The sequence below is a fragment of the Patiria miniata genome, unplaced genomic scaffold (assembly GCF_015706575.1).
Source record: "Patiria miniata isolate m_02_andy unplaced genomic scaffold, ASM1570657v1 HiC_scaffold_20, whole genome shotgun sequence".
In the NCBI taxonomy this organism is placed as follows: domain Eukaryota; kingdom Metazoa; phylum Echinodermata; class Asteroidea; order Valvatida; family Asterinidae; genus Patiria; species Patiria miniata.
In genome coordinates this window covers 773,271-794,640 of record NW_024037059.1, presented here as the reverse complement: position 1 = coordinate 794,640, position 21,370 = coordinate 773,271, and the positions used below count along the sequence as shown (strand labels likewise).

At 42.2% G+C, this 21,370-nt stretch overlaps 1 protein-coding gene across 1 annotated transcript; it reads right to left on the bottom strand.

Annotated features, from left to right (window-relative positions):
* Positions 1 to 236: 236 nt before the first annotated feature.
* On the bottom strand, positions 237 to 15,521 carry LOC119727195 (sacsin-like). Its single transcript, XM_038199056.1, has 4 exons — positions 15,506 to 15,521; positions 14,289 to 14,380; positions 13,866 to 14,124; positions 237 to 13,760 (listed from the first exon to the last, which is right to left on the bottom strand). Exons 1-4 carry the CDS (start codon positions 15,519 to 15,521, stop codon positions 970 to 972), a joined length of 13,158 nt encoding a protein of 4,385 aa, XP_038054984.1. The 3' UTR covers positions 237 to 969.
* Between the last annotated feature and the right edge of the window lie 5,849 nt (positions 15,522 to 21,370).

Below are 21,370 nucleotides of genomic sequence, written 5' to 3'. Positions count from 1 at the left end.
CATGTATAAAGTGTGTGCCCGAGTATAAAACATGAATTTCTCAAGATCCTTTTAAAATGATTCAAAACTACGTAACTGTCATATTTCGACAAGCAAAAAAGTTGACCATTATGCTTATGTACATTTTATCACATGAATGTTTGGTACCGCCACAATTTTAAACACGAAAGTTTATAACACTCGACAAAATCTCAACCTAAGATACTGAAAACAAACTCTTCTCTAGAGTATCTCAATTAAGCTCGATACTTTTATTCAAACCAAAATCCGCTGCTGTTATCTACTCAAAACAATGATCAGCAAACTAAATATTGGCTTCCCTTTGAAATTATTATTGTATCAAATTCACGATTTGTTCTTTCAAGGAGGGCGCGGAATCAATTCACACAACAAATTTTGAAGTTCTGTACTTGCGTCAAGCATATGTATGACATGCAGACACTCGTACAAGTATTTGATGGCCATATTAAGCATAGGATATGTTTCCCTTCTTTTACATATACTACTTTTAACACTTTTATAACACGTGGACCTTTCACGCTCTAAAAATTACAAAGCAAATAATTATAAATCCTTACGCTTGATTGTTTTTTTGACAATTTCTTATAGCATTTCTTTAATCCTGCCTCTTGTCCATGTAACTTTAAAAAACCTACTGTCTACAGTTAACAAGCTGGAGCCTCTCTTTGAACATATCATCTACTATTTCGCTACGAACAGGCACAAGACAGACTCAGGCATAGTAATCTTCGAAAAGGTTTCGACAGTGTCAACATTTATTTCAAAGTAGCATCCGCTTATCTCAGTGCGTATAATGTACAGATGTAAATAAGAAATTATTTTCATACGACATACTAAAAATTAAGAGAACAAAATACGCACTAATTAACAGTCAGGCCCTCCCAGCGACATGTTCATTTATTTTCATAAGGAAATAAAGCTTCTTGCTTCAGCTTCGTATCATATTGTCTAAAACAACCTGATACCGATTATGTCTTGGACAAGGTTCAGTAGTTCTCCACACTTCCTCAAAACGTCCACTGTGCTGAAATCACTGTATTCCTGTCCACTTGTCTTTGAGTTCCTCTGTGGGTAGCGAGGTTTACTGAAGTCGCAATTCAGATGAACTAGTTCAAGTGTTACTTCAAATACTCGGTCAGAAGTTACGTCTCTGTGTCGGCAAACTGTTCTTGCCAGAGATATTACATCATTACACTTGATGTCTGGACGTCCGTCCAGACTGTACTGAGCTGCTTTAAGCGCAGTTTCTGCAGCCTGGTGTACCTGGAAGGCTATCCACTGAGCTGGGACTGGCTCGAGTTGCCACGTCTGCTCGGCAACCTTAAGGTGTTCCTTGGCCTGACGGAACCATAGCCGTGCTTGTCGTGGATCTGGGGTCTCTCTGGTAAAGGACGGCGGCACAAAGTTACCTTCTGATGTGTTTGATCTGGCGCTGGACTGATTTTGATAATAACTCTCTTGATATCTTCTGGCTTCTTCCCTGTCCCTATCGACCTCCGACTCCCAGTTCGAATACTGATCAGAGCACCGCTGGTCATGCCCCTCAATTTCCTGTTTGAGGAATTGGAATGCCTTATTGGCACGGTCCTGCTGGCCTGGATTCTTATCGGGATGCCACTTGCGATACAGACGGTACAAAACTCTCTTGCGTTCCTCCGGCGGCATTTCAAATACTTCGTCAACCTCTTTCCTAATCTGCTCTTCGTCGTTCTGCATGTCTTCTGGAAGAGCTTGTTCAAAAGGCGCTGCAGTTGGAACATCAGATGTAGGTTCCCCGGTAAAAGGAACGACTGTCATGTCTGGTTGTTTCTTTGGTCGCAGGAATTTATAAAGTCTGTTCACTTTAACAATGATGGGATCCTTTCCTCCAACGTCAATTTTGTATCGTCTCGATAAGTTGACTGTCTTATCACTCTTGTCAATCTGCTCAAGGATTTTTGCATAGATTTTCTCAGTAGCACCGTCCGCCGGTGTTTCTGATGGTAACCAATCACCAATTCCCAAAGCAAGGTTGTCACTGTCATCATACGGCAACTGGTCTGCTTCGTCAATGTCTCTTTCATAACCTACTATCTCATCTACTAGGAAACGGTTGTAGGGATCTTGATCAAGGAGGTGATGAATATCTCTTGGTATTAGAGTTCCTGGTCTGTGCTCGTCCGGTTGGATAGCTCTTGTTGTGATATCATACTCAGGGATGTCAGACTGGGAAAGAATTGGACTCATCTCGTCCAGACTCTGACAGTCCAACACACTTGTGTAGATACCTAAATGACAAAAATCCAACAGATGTTCTAGGAGTGCATTGCAACTGTTTGCGATTTGTCTGGAAGTGAGACCCTTTTGTTGAGATGGTGAAGAGTGCTCTAGGTATATTGTATTTGTCGATTTGTCGAAGTACGCTTTCCGAGAGTACTTCTGCTCTGCAATCTTTTGTCCATTCTTGTCGTATAAGCCAAGTTTCAATTCTGCTTTGCAGACAAACTTGTCAAATTCCTGGAGTTGTGTTATGCGCTCTTTGATGTCAGCACTCAGTTGTTTGTTTTCGAGCTGGTGTTGTTTAAGTCTCAACAACACAAGAGTCATTTCCTCTGAATTCACCTTACGCTTGATGCCTTCCAGATACTCACAATGCTGTCCAGCGGGGCAGTCTTTATTGGTGTCTAACGGCTTCTCATTCATCTCATCCCCAATATTTTTAGGTCGGAGAGCCTTTGGAAGAAGTTGAATGAGACGTACTTCGTCCTTGACCACAAATCCGCACTGCTTTAAGGGAAAGATGAATTCTTTGTCTGTGGATGCAAGGTTGAAATGCCCCATTTGAATATGGTCAGCATAATACAAATTAGTTGACCTCCTCAAGAAGTACGCTGAATTAGGTAAATACAGCTCGGATACAGAAAACGTGGATTGACCGCCCGCATTGTGCAACAGAAGGAGCATTTCTCTAACAGCACCCTCGGCTGTCTTCTGTTCGTTTGGGCCTAGACGTTCATCACCACATTCCCCTTTCATTGACGCCAACACTCCTGCCAGCTGGTCCAAGGAGCATGACTCCTGGGCTCCAAGCAGACTAAGGATAGTATCAAACTCTGCCAATTCTCGTGGTGCTTTGTACAAGTACGGGCGCAAATAAGGTTCAAGATCTTTGTCTATTTGAAACACCAACTGATCCGCTCTCACCAATACACGTCCTTCTTCCACAAGACATACTGGAGTGCACTTCAACCGACGTTTAATGTCCTCACCATGCTTAGCCATGTTTAGATCTTTCAAGTAGCCCAATATCTCGCCCATGACGTCTTTAAACGTCTCTCTCTGTTCTGTTGGCAGCATGTCTTCCTTGTGTATTGCATTCTTTTTCTCCATCAGCCCACAAATGTTTTGCGTGTGCGAAACAACGTTATCAGCAACCACATTTTCAATTCCAAGGCAACCATGAACAGTAACATCCTTATTAATTTTCTGGTTTGTCGGTATGGCCCAATACGGTAGTATCACACAAACTGACCATACAAGCTCCAAATATTTCTCCGACACTGATCCTTGATATGCAATGAATGCGGGCGTTTGGTTGTTGTGACTGCCCGTCAAAGAACATGCAGGGTGGATGTGAAGCAGGTTTGTCTTGATTGGGACAGACTGAACGAACTTAATCGTTGCGATTTTCTTCAGGAAGTTTGGGTCGAGGAGCTCTTCGTTTAAGTTCAGTTGATTTGTCAGAAGACGAGAGATGCGACATAATGCCTCTCTTTTTTTCTTGTCTTTGACTGTACCAGACTTTTTTTCCACGTCCTGTGCAAACTGAAGGAAGTCGGCTTGAGTTACTGTTGAATGGAAACCAATTTTCACGAGGAAATACTTCAGGTTTCCCATGGATTCAGGCAGTAACTTTATTGGGTCAATCAACGCTTTGAAGACAGGATTTTCACCGTCGTAAAAAAAGCTTGCTTGTCGAAGTATGCCAGTTGAGTCTCGAATGAAGGCAATGTAGGAAAGACGCTCAAGAATTTCTTTTTCCTCCTGTTCTGAAGCTTCGAGTAGCACATGGTCTCTGATGAATTTGACGTGCTGCAATTGACCCTCTGGACTGAGCAACAGAAAGCTTGGAAGTAGGTACTTCAAGTACATATCGACTTTGGTAATCGGAGTTATTCCAAGCTGTTGATAGATGAGATTCAAGCTACGATTGGGCTCCAGAATAACACAGTGCATGTTGTCCATCCAGGTCTTGGCTTCAACCATCAACATTCCGTAGCCTTCTTCAGTGTGGTAGTGATCGAAGCGGTGAAGATCGGTGGTGTTTTTTTCCTTTAGAAGTTGGAAAACTGAGAGCTTTTTGATAGTCTTCATACTGTCCTCCGACAGATTCTCGTCCTCTTGGAAATAATGAAGTAGAGTATCGCACTCAGAGAGTATCAGGTGACCAATGCCTCCACCTGTGTTTTGCACGAATGCGATCACATCTATCACATCTTGTATTGAGGTTGGCAGGGCTAAGTGTTTTTCAAGTAGTTTGCCAAGTCCTGGTTGTGCATGGCGTACTTGAACTCGTGTACCCCTGGGGAAGGTTGTTCTGAGCTCACACATAAGGGTCCGCGAAATAAGAGGGAGACCAAGTTTGAGCAGCACCTTGGCTATTTTCATCCCTAACCCTTCTTCGCTTTGCAGGAGTAATACGGTCTTGGATAATATAGGGGGCACCAGTTTACCTGACTGAGTGGGGAATATTGGCCAGTGGTTGATACAATCCAGGGACCGCTCCTCCAATGTCTCACTGCAGATGAATGTCCATAGGTGTCCAAGCCACAACTCAGAGGGATGGCCATTTATGTCTGGTGTCCAGTCTACGTGCTGATTGCAACCGTGCCAGCTCTCGGGAAGATGCTTCCAAAGGTGTTGGGCAAGCTCAGTGATGGTAAACTGCTTAAACATACCACTTCCATAAGCTGTTTCGGAATTCTTTTTCTTCTTGAACCAAGCAATGCAAGATGAAACAAGCCCGCTGTGAAGGAATATACTCTCCAGACAAGGTAGCACTCTGGAGTGGTCTGTCACATATGAACCATCACTTGTTGAAAACTCACGCAGCATGCCATCATTGGTAAGACGGATGGGTAAGCCATTCAGTTCAGCTGGATTTTCGATACCTTCAAGGCAGTAATCGAACACCGTACGTACAGTCCGGATGTTCTTGAATTTGGTTTTGTTCAAAGGAGCGGGGAAGGCCTGTGCCACCTGGTGAGATCCAGATGAAAGATGCTGAACTACTGATTTTGGATCAACAAACTTTGCTCCAACATCACAAGCCTGAAACGCCAAACATACCTCCTGGGAGCTGGCCAGCAGGTTAAAGTTGACCCTCAGCAAAAAGGAGCGTATTAACTCCCGTGCTGCATCATCTCTCACTAAGCTCTCACCTGCTTCAGGCGATGCCGGATCAAAGTTATCAGTGAAAGCAAGACTGTCATCACTGTTTGGATGATGCCAGGTGGTTGTGATAGCTTTGGTTTGACGAACAACAGGTAAAACCTTCAAGTTTTCCCTACCGATGTACCGGAACGTAGCTTTTGCTAGGAGTTCCCACTCTGCTCCTTGATAGCTCTTCAAATGCCTTGGGAAAAGGTCATCATACCGCCCAAGGTGCTGTTTCAAGGACTTGACATCAGCTTCTCCAAATATTATTCGTCCCACATGCTCAATTAATTTAGCATAGGCTGGGGCAAGTACATGTTCCAGTAGGATTCGGTTCCATCTATGGATGAGTCCACTCTCCTCAGACATATCATCAGATATCGCATAATCGTCACCTTTGGCAAGATTCTTTCTTGCCGAATCCAACTCAAACGTCCCATTCACATGCACTGGTAATCCAGTGTGAACTGGCAGTGGAAGAAAGCAGTAAGCTTTGCGCGGCTGTTTGTGCAGCTGAATTGCTGCCATGTCCGCTCTGCTATCCTTGAGGAGAGCCGCTACTCCACCACGTGGAAGAGACCTTTTTAAGGTAAAAGCTCTTGACACCGACTGACATTCAAGGGGGGAACCTTCAAACCCCAGCATCTGAGAAATGAGCCATGTTTGTTCAGTGCCTAGTGAGTCACTTGTCACGAGGGTGTACACGTGGGACATGGGCTCAACTGTCTCGCAGGGGTTATATGTGAAAAGCTTGAGGTGCTCTGCCAGCTTTGAACGTCGTTCTTCGTCTTGTTCTGAAAGCTTTGCACTGATGCTGTACTCTGTTGTCAGTTTGTTGGTGTGTTTATCAATACACGAAACACTGATCGATTTGATGTTGTTAAGAAAAAGAAGAGCTTCCTGGGACACTTTTTTGAAGTCACCAAGTAATTCCTCTACTCTCGTTGGTGAGTAAGTCTCTCCGGAAAGCCCTGACGGCTCTTTTCTGAGTGGGAATCGAAAAACTGTTCCGCCCTTTCCATTAAAGTCAGGTATGTCTTCCAGATATCCTTTCAACATGTCAGGGAATTTTCCCCGGAATTCCTTGTCTGTATTAAATTGTTTCCCAGGTGAAGTATTCCGTGTCACTGGAGAGAACATCAAAAGCGGATCAAACACACAAAGGGTGTCACTGTTGCTAAGGAAACTCGGGTAATCAGTCAGGTGGTAAACTGCATTGAAACCGATTCCAAATTTCCCAGTTGTTGTTGTGTCGTCTCTCTTTCCTCCAACTCCTACTTTTTGAATGCCTTTGATGTCTGCCTCAGTGAATGGCTTGTCATTATACACACAGAGCGATGGAAGTTTTCCTACGGCAGCCCAGGAATCACATACGACTTTCTTTGCTTCGTGATGGCGTGGATCATAAACAAAATGTATCTCTGTTGATCCTGCATCATCGGCATTTTGAAGAAGCTCTTTGAATACATCAGAGACGTTTGGATACGACCTCAGTATGTTTTTTAGACGATCCGTTAGTTCCTCACTCTGGCCAAAATCTATTGCAAATCCCCGCAACGGCTTGCAACTATCAATGCACTTCTCTCTCTGTGTAATGATACCCAACGCCTTAGCATCACGATATGAAATAGCTGGATGTGTGTACTTTTCTTCATCACGACTTCCCTCCCATTCCATATCGTTATATGTCAGCTCTTTTGGTGACCGCAAGACCCCACAGTTATCTGGGACAGAGATTAAGTCTATGTGTAAGCTACTTTCCTGGCTACCTTCAGCGTGTTCTCCTTGCTTTCCTGCCAACATTGAGACAACTTCTGACAACATCGACGTTGCAGTTTTCAGATCTGATTTATTTAGAGGTTTTTCGCCATTGGTGTCCTTCAGAAGCTTGATAGCGTGAAGGAAGTCCTCCAGCTGAAAACGATCTCTTACACCGCAAATCCGTAATAGGTTGCTGAACTGTATGAGCTCATGGGACACTTCGTACAGGTATGGTCCTTTTTTGCCTTCGTAGAGAAAAGCAAGTTGCCCACACTCTCTGAATTGACCATCACAGAAGACAAATCTCTTTGAACAAAGCTGGTCAACAGCAGCACGGTGCTCTTCTTTGATAGTAACATCACCATTTGGAGACACTGCACAGAGTGTGTCCTGGAGATATGCATATATGCTGCGAACCATGGCAGATGTTTGATGGGCCATGGGTGCTCGATCAATTAGAATAACAAGCTGTGCAATGACATCACCGACTGCAACTTGTTTGCCCGTGAAACCAAGAAAGGTTTTGACCTTGTTACTCATTGCCTCAGACCCTAACCTCCTCTCGTCCAAGAGTGGTCGAACTGAACCAAGAAGGTTCTTGTGTTCTGGTGTATGAAGCAAGTCTGCTGGCATAAACTCATCTTCAGAGTGACACCAATCCAAAGGATAGCCTGGAGGCTTCTTCTGTACCGGAAGGAAAGTTGCTTGTCGGATTTGTTTCTTTTGATCGGGTGTTGGCTCGTCAGACCTTCTGAGTTTTTCATCTATCAGCTTGAGCAGAGTTACGCACCTCTGGTCAACATTATCACCCTCTGACAAGGATTGTGCTCTCTCGCAGATATCTTCCCAAGATAAGTCATTTGAAGCCATCCCTAGCTGGGATAAAGACAGAAGACGTTCCTGTTTACGATACAGCTCTCCATGTGGAAACCGACAGTCAGTTTTGCTATACAGTGTACCAACTGGTGATTCGGGATTCACCAAATCCTGAGGTCTTGCCAAGTCTTCACCTTCTGGGGAAGTCGGTATACACTCTGTAGCCTTTAGTAATTTATCATAATCTTCCAGTTTTCTTTCTCCAAGACGAAGGTCCAGCGTGTAAAGAACAATCCTGTTTCTGTGGTTAGACTCGATGTCTTGAGGGTTATTCTCCAACATCGGAAAGAATACCTCAGACAAGAAACGCTGGATGTTGAATGTGTTGCAATTGAAAGCCTTTTGAGCGCCTGCTTGCTTGATGCTCTCAACTACATCTCTTTCAAGTTCCACACATCGTTTCGGGTCCTGATGCTTGTTAAGCACGGTTTTAATGCTTCCTCTCAGTTCTTCGGGATCTGTCAGACCCCAGTCAGTGAAGAAGCATTGATGCACTGATACCCACTTACTTTGGTTAAAGAATACTTCTGGGGCATCGACACTGCTTCCTATGTTCTTGTAGTAGGCATTAACGAAAGGATGAAAGTCACTTTCAGACTCACTCCATCTGGGCCACAGACACTGGAAGTTGCGAGCATCAACATCACCTTGTTCTTGCAACATTTGAAGATCTTTCAGTAGATTCATAAAAGCACGCAACAGGACTGATTCCATGAAGCAGATATTCCAACGGGTCTCAAATTCTCCCGTGTCAGATGAGGGTTTGCTCCACAGCTGGCGGCGGTTAGGTTGAAGAAGGAAGTTGCCATTGACATGAAAGCGTAACCCTGTGGAGACATCAAGAGGGAGATAGCTAAAGGCCTTGCCTGGTGTGGTTCCAGGGGTCAACCCTCTTTCACCAGATACTAGTTGCGCAGCAACCCCACCACATGGCATAACTCCAGATTTGATACCCTCCTTGGTGAGGGCGAGATCTAGAGGTTTTCCTGTTGACATACAGGAGCTGATGATGAAGTGAGATGTTTTTTTCTTTGGTTTCTTTTTGGCAGCTACGCCTATGCACGTTTCCTGATCTATCTTCACAATCATAGTCGACTCTGGAACTGGCGAACCATGGCCTGGGACTTTCAGACGTTTTGCTGTTGCTTTCAGGACACCACGTTGATTTTTGAAGTCATCAGATGGACCTGTAATTGACCGTGGCAGCTGTCTGACTTGTGAAACCGTGACAGACATTACTGGTGTCATGTTCCTGATATTTTCAGACTCAAGCTGTTCCACAGTAACTTTAACCACGTTCTGGGTAAAGAGAAGCAGAGTAGACGCCGATTTCTGCAAAGCCTGTGACAGTGGCTCAGTACTCTTCTTGGAATCAAAGACAGAATCTGAAATTTGATTTGGCTGTTGGCCATCAGCTTCCGCTTTCGTCCGCAGTGGTAACCTGAAAAGTGTGTGCCCGAAGTGTGCAGCCTCTGGCAGCTTACAACCAAAGATGCCATTGTATGGTTGGAACTGGTTCGGGTAACTCTCAAGCGTCCGTCTGTGGTTGTCATTTGTCAGATCAAGTTTGATACCTGGCTGAGCTGGCTTGACACGGGATCCAAGATGGGTTGTTCTGGGATCACAAATTAGCACATACGGTCCGCTGACAACACTTGGAACATCTGTCAAGTGATAAACTGATGTGAATCCCAATCCGAACCTCCCAACTTTGTCCAGCTGATCTTTCTTGCTCTGGGCCGCTATATTACAGATATTTGTAATATCATCTTTTGAGAAAACGCCATCATTGTAAGCCCAGAGAGCAGGTCCATGACACGTTTTCATTCCTTCACCCAGAAGGTTGTGGGCTGTGTGCTTGTTGTCTCGCCAGTCTAGAAGGAATTTGACTTCAGTAGCTCCAGCATCGTCAGCATTTTGAATCAACTCGTTAAAGATGCCAGGCCCTTCCTTGTACATATCTAGATTTCTCTTGATTGCATTCACTGTCGTCTCGTGTGGACCAGAAATCTCGTATCCATATTCTACTCCTTCAGCAGGTGCAATCACGTGACTCAGTGGTTGTAATTCCAATTTCTGCGCAATCCAGTTGGAAATTTTCTCATGAATTATTGGCCTGTCGAAGGTTTGGGAACCTTTGAATATCTGCCTAGCAAGTCTCTCCTCATCAACATACAGGCATTGAGATGAACATGCCATATTTAGCTTTCTTTCTCGTCCTCTCTGCATTCTACATGGAACAAGTATCCCCGACATCTTGTTGTCAAATGTTTCTTGGCGGACCATGTGTCCTAGGATGTTGCAGACAAGATCTAAATCTGTCTCGTAATCCTCTTGACCTGAAACCGAATTAGCTTCATGCTTTTGACTGACAATTCGCAGCACTTCGCAAAGAGCGCTGTCTTGGAAGGTCTCCTGGACACCCATGCTGTTCAGGAAACTGCCGTACTGGAGATAATCCTGAGGCACAAGGCGTAGATAAGGGGTCAAAGTAACACCAAGTGTGCCGTTGCTTAGGGCCATCTTGTCTGGAGTGGCGAAACCAAAGCCATGCCACACCCATGGTTGTGGAGCACTCATGTGCTCATGAAAAAGGTGTCTCAATTGTACATTCTCTGCTCTTGTGAAGAAGGAATATATCTCGGACACTGTGTGAGAAACAATATGCACATTATCATGAACATTCTGGTAGTTGTTTGCAACATTCTTCAGATGACGCACTACCCGTTCGACGTGTTGGTAGTTGCTCGGATCAAGACGCTTTGTCCATCCAAAGGCATTCAGTAGTTCATCTTTGACGTCATGTGACCTAACAAGAGGGAGCACAGAGCCTTGAAGCAGAGCAGAATCAATGATCCCTACTTGTCTGGGTGAGTAGAGTGTGTGGGAGTTTCCAATCCAACCAGCCTTATTAGGGTAGTCAGCAGGCGGTGAAGCTTCACATGGAACCCAAGACAGATCTTCAAGAAACTTATAAAGTGCCTTTGCAATCCTGTTGCTTGTGACCTGCGCACGTAAGATACCTGGATAGTGGTTGATATGTTGTAAAAGGACTGATCCCCTTTCAACATCCAGCTGGGAAACCTCCTTTGCACACTTCAAAACATCATCTGGTGTCACTAGTGCCTCTGTTTTGAGTCCGACCCGTTTCAAGTTGTTAAGCAGTCTGCCTTCAGAATACTCTCTCACTGGAAACTCGCTGCTGCCTCTAAACATCACTTGAAGGGTTTGAGAGGGCTCGAACAGTTCCTTTGGACTTGCTCTGCGTCCAGAAATTGGAATAAACTTGAGGTCTGTCACCAAATGGTCAAATTGTGGTCGCTCCAAGACCCACCTCATGATTGACAGTGAATCGGCGTCACAGTAGAACCCATCCTGTACTGCAGGGAGGACGTTTCTTCGTAGAAACTCATCAACTGGTTGCTTTTCAACCTTAAGTCGTAACAGTAGGTTATCCGATTCGTCAGATTTCATAATAAGACATCGAAGTCTAACAGCTCTCACTGGTAACCCAAAATAGTTATCAGGAATTGATGTTGCACATGTCTTAGCTGAGACATCTTTCCCATCACTTCCAAGAAAGAAAGGGAGAGACTTCAAGATGTCAAGTTGGCCGGTCGTTAAGTGCTGAAGTAATGCGAGGAGAGCTCGTAGTTCATGTTTTGTGCTCGCAGCCAATCTTTGAACCTGTGCATTGAGGTTATTGCGGCTGCATGCCTCTATGATGGTCATGACTCCTTCAGGTGTAGGAGCACCAACAAATCTGTTGATGCATGGGTGATTACTTACATAAGGCGGTAGATCCCGTATAACAACAGCTCCGACAGACTCCAGAAAGGAGCAGACGTTATCGGATAAGGGTACAGGATAACGCCCATAAGAGTTCCCCGCCTGTACTTGGCAAATTAACTTATTATGTTGTAGTCTGGCAATGTGACCGTGTGCTACCGGGACGAGGGGAATACCTTTGAATGCCTCAAGGTCTGTTTTCGCCAACCATCTCCAAAACTCCGCCAACCACTCCTTTGTTGGTTGTTGGCTGCATCCCGGGGTCCATGGCACGGTGTCATCTGTTCCTCCTCTCCATGTGCTTGGAAGTATCTCTCTCAATAGAGGTGCAACATCATTAACGCCCAGACGTTTCAGCTGTGTGTACGCCTCTATTCTGTGATCTGTCAGCAGTGTTGGTTGTAGATCACTCGCAGCAAATCTTGATGCCCCATTTGGGATCAGAGAACTTGGATTCTCTGTGGTCGCAATATATACTTTTGGTGCATTGTTATGAAATGCAACAAATTCGCCACTCTGCAAGGGAAGTAGAGAGAGGTTGTTCAGATCACAAACTGTGTCACTGGTCACATATTTAAGAAGCTCGAACTTCTCGTCACGTGACAGGAACTGCAGTGCATCCCCTCTGATCCTGTTTCTCACGAGTACAGGTGTAACCGTGTTGTAACTCACACCTGCCCATTTAAGAGACTCCAGAACGTGGTTTGGAGGCTGTGCAACAGGACAACCTATGATTCTCAGCACTTTTGAAACCAAGGCGTTTCCGTCGGGGACAACATACAGGTCCGGATTCGTTGGCCTCATCCAGTAGCCACCTTTATGTTCTGTGTAGAAGATGGGCTCGTTCGCTACCAGCTGCAAGAATTTCTTGACCCCAGCTGACCAATTTGCCGTTATGTGCCCAATTGAAGGCCATGCTTTATACACATCTAACGACTTTGTTGGATCAGATGGATCTTCACTCTTCTTAACAGCAGCTAGAATAACCTTTGCATAGACTTCAGGAAAGACTTCCTGTGTGAGGAGCTCGTTCCAGAGTGCCTTGTTGTCATGCTGGGACTCTTTATCTGGCCACTTGATACTGCGACGGTTGTCTCCAAGACCAAAGTAGCCATGTACGTGGACTGGCAAGCCTGTCTTCTCGCTCTCCGGCAATGGCAGGAAGCAAAACACACGACCACTTTGCTGTTCGTCATCTGAACCTGCTGTACAACTAGTTCGGAAGGACATCCCCATCCATGGCAGCAGCTTCAGTTCATCATCTTTGCACAGTTCCTGGAGACGTCCGGATGTACTCTTGTTCTTTAAGCTGTTAAAGGTGATGTATCTGCTTGTCGTTTGAGCTGTCTGTGATCCAGTTTGCTTCTGGATTCGTACACAGCTCATGGTTTGAATGTCTTGCTTCGAGAGAATCTGGCTCAGGAATGTTGTTCTGTCCATACGAATCTGATGACAATCGTCTGGGTGAATCTGTACCTTACAAATAAGTCTAGGATTCGCATCTTGATGATCTCTTTCATACACAGCTATGGATTCTACGTGCTTGAGAAACAACAGAGAGATCTCTGCATCTCTCTGGAATGATGCAAAGAGATCATGCACACGCGCATGATCAGTGAAAACCGACTTACTGATCAGTGATTTGCTGGTTCGCAATGGAAAGCGAAAAATAGTACCCTCTAATTTACCATTTTCAAAGTTGTTTTTATTACAGTGAAACAAGTCAATTAGGTAAGGTGAAAACTGGTCTGGAAATTTAGCCAGAAGATCGGCTTTCATCTCCCACTGCTTACCACGTCTGCCTTCGTAATTTGTGTTGGTGTGAGGGTCGTGGTTGAAGTGCTTCTCTAGTGGGTCCAAGAAACCGATTTTGTTTTCACTGACGATGCAGGGCATGTCTGTGACAAGAAAAATGACAAAGGTTTGATAATAACTTCTGCAATAACATGCACGATATAAAGGAGTTTATTTGATGAAAAAGAAGTTGCCAGATTGTTACTCACCTGTAAGATGGTAGACGGATATGAATCCCAGGCCGAACCTCCCAACCTTGGAAAGGTCTTCCTGCTTCCCACTCTGCTCAGGGTGTTGAAGGTTGTACCAGTCTTGCTCCTTAAAGGTTGCATCGTTGTAGGCATAGAGAGCTGGTCCTTGGAAGTCCTTCAATGTCTCCGACCACAATTGATGGCTTGGATGTTGCGACTTGTCGTAAAGGAAAATCACATTCTTTGCTTCTGCATCATCTGCATTTTGCACAAGCTCCTGAAATTGACAGATGTCTATATTCAACATTGTCCTCACATAAATGCCAAACTCGTGAATAAAGAAAATAATACATTATAAATAAATTATGTTAAATTTTTTTTTTTTTTACAAACAAATATAAAAACCCTTTTAAAAATATCTAACATTAGTCTATTTTCTACCTTCAAGATCTGTCCACCTTCCGGGTATTTGTCCAAAACTCTCTTAAGGTAGATGTGCAGCGGCGGCAACTTCTGCCCAAAATAATCGTCCTCTGTGAAATGAAAAAATAAGACATTTACAACACGAAAGATGCCAATTTATGATAGTTTTAGTTCTTTTTGCAATTCAGGACCCATATCTCATCATTATCATCATCATCATCATCACTCATAGTGGATGTGCGCAGGATGCAGTTTCCAATACCATGGATACTCAAAAACATCTTACGTTGATTCAATTGTGGCTCATCTTACCTTGCTGTTATATGAGAATGTCATTAATTATGGAGTCCCTAACAAAAAGAAAGTAATTGAACGAAACTTTTCAACAATAGGATTTACCGCCGCTGGGATATGACATCATGTTTCAATTCTGCACTAGATGAGCTCGAAGCAAATGTGCATAATAGTCGGAATTATGTCCTCTCTCTGCAGGCGAGGTCTGTAAAAATGATGTTTGTTACGAAAGGATTCATTATACAGGGTAACAAAAAACGAAACCCAAATGGCGGGACCAAAGTTTGAATGACGTTTTGCCTGTAGCACTTTTAAAATCGAAGATATGAAAGCCCAGTCATTTAGCTTTCTTTTAGTACAAGAATCCTTCAAATCACTCATGCCCTTTTCAAATTACGGAATTTTGAACACAAACACCGTTTTTAAGTTCTATCCACGGATCACAAAAAAGGAAGAGTTCGTTCAGCAAAACGAAAAAAATGCTCATGGGGATGCGTGTGAATTGTTTTCGTTTAGCTGAAAGAACACTTTTTGGAAGTGCTACAGGCAAAATTTCATTCAAAAATTGTTCCTGCCATTTGAGTTTCTTATTTTTTTACTCACCCTGTACAGACTGAGTAAAAAAACATGGAAACCCAAATGGTGCCGCCCTTTTTTTTAAAGGAAGTTTTGCATGAAGTGCTTTCCAGATCCAGGATGTGAAAGCCCAATAAATAAGCTTGCTTTTTAGTAAAAGAATCATTCAAATCACTCACGTACTTTTCCATTTACAGTTTAATAAGTTTGTCCACTGATTACATTTAAGGTACGTGATATATCATTCCCCGGAGTAGCCAAGTAGAAGCCAGGGTAAGACTATAAGCTCTTGACATTATAAAGCATGTTGTTTTAACAATGGAAGCAGAAGGTGTTTGAATAAAGGTTCTGATAACTACCTATACCAGTACTAGTTACCATGGTTATGAGAGTGTTCCGATGTGTTTTTTTGATACGTAAATTGTTTTCGTTTTGCTGAAATATCAATCACCTTTATTGTGATCCGTGAACAAACCATAGAGCTGTATAATGAAGAATTTATTACACAGCTCTATGGGACAAACTACTCTGTGTTTAAAAGTCCATAACTGGGAAATTACATGAGCGATTTCAATGATTCTTTTACTAAAAGAAAGCTTATAACTTGGGCTTTCAAATCCTAGATTGTGAACGCGCTACATGCTTTTCTTAGACTCGCCCTGCACAGACCATAAATATATACTAATTCATGCAAATCAGGCTTTTGAATAACAATATTTGAGGTCGCCATCATCTGGCACGGTTGCAACCATTACTTATATTTTGTTTTAAACTAATACATAAACTTTCCCACCTGATAAAAAACAAATATTTCAGTGAAAACCGGTCAACAGAGAACAAATGCAAGAGAAAACTTAACCCTAAAAGGGCCGGGTTATTTTGACCATCTCTCTGCCGGGGGGGGGGGGGGGGGGGGGCAAGATCTCGGCAATCGAGTGACGTAAAATTTAGAATCTCGGTACATGCATAGAACAACCGGCCCTTTTAGGGTTAAAGGGCCCATTGACATGAATTTTTCATCAGAACACATTTTGTGCAATTTTATACTCCTCTTAAATGTATGAAAACTATTTGACTTCCTTTTTGGATTGTGAACTCCAAATTTTCGCGCTGAAAACATTTGTGAGAAAACTTTGCTCATTAGCCTACTGTAATATACTGAAACAACGAATCACCAAAGAAAAGACAATTTACAACACCGAAGTTTCGAAAATGCGGGCAAATTGAGGTGCGGCAATAGCTGTAACATTAAGGTTTCTGCCTGAAATGACGTCACACTTTTGCTCATAAATATGGAAATTTAAAGTAGCATAAAAACCAAAAGGATACAGAATTCCCTACGCAAAATGAAAATTCAAAATAATGTTAAATGAGACACAAAGGTGTATTTACATGGACTGCATTAAAAAATACATTACATTGGCTCATTAAAATTCGCCTTATCAAATAAATAATAAAACTGAAAAAATCACAAAACAACCTTATTTAAAGTGTGAATGAGAATCTGAAGATGGATTAAACACACAAACTTTCATATTTTCTTAATGATAATACTTCTTTTACTTTTGGTTGAATGTTATAGGACCTGTGTTGATTTTCTTTGCATGTTTTTCTACTCTCGATGTCTCACTGTGGCATCACTGGAAACGGGAGAACAAACCTGGTTTGGATACACTCGCAATTTTACTGCGTTTCATTCTCAACTGATACCGGATAAGGGTTGAACGGCTTTAGCAACAAATAAAATACGAATTTCATGCTCAGGATATGTCCTTTAACACGGAACAATGGCGATAATCAATAGCTGGTAACATTATCACGAAAGTTCATCGATCCGAATCAATAATGTACAGTAAAAACACATGTGTACTCAAGGTTTTTTTCCTTGGCACGCAATTTCACGCCCATGGTCTGTCCCTAAACATGTACAATGAATAATTTTTAATAAATGTACAGTCAAAATTATTGCGTGCTCTGGGTTCCCCCTCAGCATGCAATACCATTCGAAGGCAATAGGAATCACGCCCCGAGTTCGTGCCCACACATCCGGCTTTTTGGCAACTCCAACTGCGCGTGTGCACATCAAGATTTTCCGACGGATAAAAAAAGCATGAGACTAGTGTTTACACAGTGTATGGACATGCAATAACGAAATATGAAATCTACGTGTAAGAGGGTGAAAAGATTGTGTGGACAAAACATTGTGTGGACATATTAAGTTAAACTGATAAAAATAACCCTGTAAAATGGGATGCATACAATGTACAAAATGTTGTTAAAATATCGAACAGGATTGTATTAAGTCGTGTTGAACTTTTGCATACAATAATTAAAAAAAAAAAAGATTGATTTCATCCTTCAAGACTTCTTGGAATAGTATGTAACTGAAGCATGAATAGATTCATGATCAACATTATACATGGACGGATTTTAAGCAACCCAAAACAGCTGAAAGTGCTCTCCCTTTTACATCAAAATGAGTAAAAACGCATTTCATCTCCTGAGAGCGGCCGATTGTGTTTTTTTCTAGGATTGTGCATGCAGGAATACTGCTTTGAGTTTGACACCTTCCTAAAAGTGCAAACTATCTGCAAGTCAATTTCGGGGGCCCATGACGAATAAAACCACAAAAGCATGCAATGAAGATCATATGCTTCGATCTGCATCGGGACGGTTCGACTATCGGCACATTTTAAACCTCAATTTATTTCACGACCTCCTATGACATCATGTGGTTGAGGATAGAGGGAGAATAGGGAAGTTTATTCCCGAACACTTCAACTTGTGATGAATGTCCACAAACACAGAACATGCATGCATATTCAACAATTTGTAATTAACAAATCGCCATTTAAAATATACTGTAATGTATTAACTGTTTAACGTGACATACTGGTGAAGTGTCTCGATGTAAGTAGAGCTTGAGTTTGAAATGTATAGAAACAGCCAAATGACAATATGGGAAACACTTCGGAGTAAAATCGAGGACCACATAAGAAAATCAACTATCAGACGACTGAGGGGCGTGGCACTTCATTCTGTTTTCCAGACAGTTATACGCAAGATCGTGGTGCATTAATGAAGCTATATTATTGCACATTAATAGTTCCACTCTAGTCTACCAAGACCACAACATGTGTAAGGTGTAGGCCTAGTTCTAAGACTTGATGGTAGAAAACAAGGACTCACCAATCATCTCAAGATGATCGTCGAAGACATCAATGGAAGCTAGTTGGTTTTACGAGTGTTAGTGTTACCACTATGGAGGAACATGAGCATGACTTGGCTCCGACTATTGCAATTTTACACAGGCCTAGAGTTGTCCAATCCGCCGATGAATTTGAAAACGCAACAGCGTGTCCACTGTTCCAACTGAGATGATGGCAAGAAAATGAGGAAAAGAGTGTTGAAATTGAATTTTCAGTAGATATATGACAAGTCTGCCCGCCCACGCCACGCGTCACGTTGGTTTATTTCTCATTCGGGAAAATCCCGCAGCACGCAATACGTCAAGTCCATTGCCAATGTGCCTTAAATAATTTTTTTTTTTAAACTGGTTCCCCCAGTCTATGCTTAATGCATTACCGTTCTATGTGTGCTTACCAGTGAATAACATGTGGCGCGCCGCTATTATAACCATAGGGCCTAACATTAACAACATGGGATTCACATTAAAAATGTATAGACGGCGCAAAGTGGGCCAGTTCAAGGTCAAACTACGCCAAAACTAGTGGTCAAAAAGTGATTGTTTCAAAAATCATGACCTTCAATTTTTCTTAGTTCCCAATGGTCCAGGGGTACTCTAAAATGCATGAATTAGGGACAAAAATTGTTTAAACATGGGCGATACTCTGATGTTTTCACTTATAACAATCCAAAAATAGCTGTTTAAACGTAGTGCGTTATATAACTAGCTGTCTCGGTCGCTATGAAAGATATCGCCACGAAAATTTACTTGAATGTTGTTGATATCCTATATTTCATGGAAATAAAATTCATAATCCGTTTAGTTTTGATTCAGTACAGATTCAAATAGCCTGAAAAAGTCATGTAAATCGTCTATTAAATGGTACTTGTTATGCATAGGAAGAAAATATGTATTCCCGCCGATTCCCGCTTCAGCTCTTGCAATTTTCAATAGCCTGAGGCTGAATCGTTTAAAAAAAAATGGCTGCGACTTTTGGAGACATTCCATTTTGAAGTGGTACGCGACGGCGCTTAGGCGGAACTGTTTTGACTCAACCACCCGTAACGACCTGTGCGTATGACAGGCTGTGTATTCCCATGAGGCTTCTACTACAGCAGCAAAGACAACACTGCTCTGTAGGCCTGGCTATCATTCACTCTAAGTTGTTTTAAGGTGGACAGAAAACCGTATATTTGTAAATTATTTGGAGTCACCGCAAATACTAATTAAATAACAATAAAAAATATCAACATATTATGTGCTTTATTTTCAATTATGACATAGAGTAAATATGCATAATTCTGCTGCTTAACCGATTTGATTTAAAACTATTTTTTGACGCACTCATATTTTGTACAAGCATTTTTGTAAACTATTACATGGAAATAACAAACTGGCGTGAATAATTTACAGTAAATAAAACGCCAATAAAAAAAAATAAATAAATAAATAAAAAAGAAAGAATGAGAGCCGGTCCTTAAGTTTAATCAAAGTACATTTTCTTTATTTGTTTATGGTCAGGAAACACAACAAGAAATGTTGTTTAGAACAGGTCTATTAATACTCTTCCGAAATTTGTTTAGGCTACTCGTTAGATTCCGAAATATTATATTTGGGAACAATTAAGGATCGAACGTGGCATCTTTATGGTTAGGCAGAATGCGAAAACATTGTTGCATATGACATACACGAATCATTAAAATACAGTTGTATCACAATTTAAAAAAACATAAAATTAAATTATAAAGTTATATCAACATTCTCCTCATTATAAAAACAGTTTAAAATGTGCGTATTATGTCAGCCAAGCAACATTCAGCATTTATGACGTCACAGCGTTTGAAAATTATGCCCACTGTCTTTCTCGGGTCAGAAAACCCCTAGATGCTTATTAGTCCAATCTTAGTAATATAAGTCCAATCAGCGACTCGAACCAATTTTGGCGCAGTTTGACCTTGACCTAGCCCACTGTGCGGCGGGACAGCACATCACTTGTATGCAATTACTGCAGTAACGTGACGCATTGCTCTTGCAAGTCTTGTTCTCGCAGTACATAACTTACGAAAGTCTTACTAGACGGTACCCAGTTGCTCAGGCATAATCCTTATAAACACATTTTACGCTGTCTGTCTGATGTCTGTCTGTCTGTCTCTCTGTCTGATGTCTGTGTGTCACGTTTTTTTGTAAAAGGTCTAAGAGTGTGCGCATGCAAAAATTACAAAGAGAGGAGAGGCTTGGTTATTGCATGGAGCTATGGTTATTGTATGTAGTTGCTCAAAATATAAAAGTACTCTGATAACGGTCCTCTGAAGTCACAGTTGACCCGTTAAAAAAAATTATTGTTGTTTTGTGTTGCCTTTTTGACAAACTTGTCTCTTTCAGACTTTCAATAGTAAAATGTTACAGCTGATCTCTGTGAAAACTCTTCAAAACGTATCAGTATCGCTGACGCAAAACTAAAATTGATGATGAAAAATGTGGCCGCTAGTGTGCGACCGACGTCTTTGCCCGATGTTTTGCATGCTCCATAATATATAATTGTAATGATGACAAATCCAGTCTTTTGAACTTTGGCAGCATGTTCCAAGAAATTACGAAAATACCTCACGCGTATGCTCCACGGTTGAAATAATGATGATAAAATAACTTTGTTATGTAGATCTGCCATCAACAACCGCGTCCGCAAAATGGAACAGCCCAATGTAATTTTACTGAACTTGGCTTCGTTTCAGCTTCGTCTCTATCCCTAAAACCGATTGAAGGACTTGTAGTTTGATTTAAAACGACCAAACCCAAATGTCTGGCTTTGTATTATCAACATGGCTTTTCTTTGATCTAAAATGGAAACATAATGAGCCAAATAATTCAAGGACGTACAAAAAATGAAGCCATCCGCAAAAGCCTAAGCGCTGACAAAGACAACGTTTGACCTGGACCACGTGGTTCATGTCCATGATGCAGTGCGCGCGTCCCATGCTTTTATCAAAATGGCGGCTTGTTCGAACAAGTTTCCATTTATTGTCAGAGAATTACTTCCTTTACT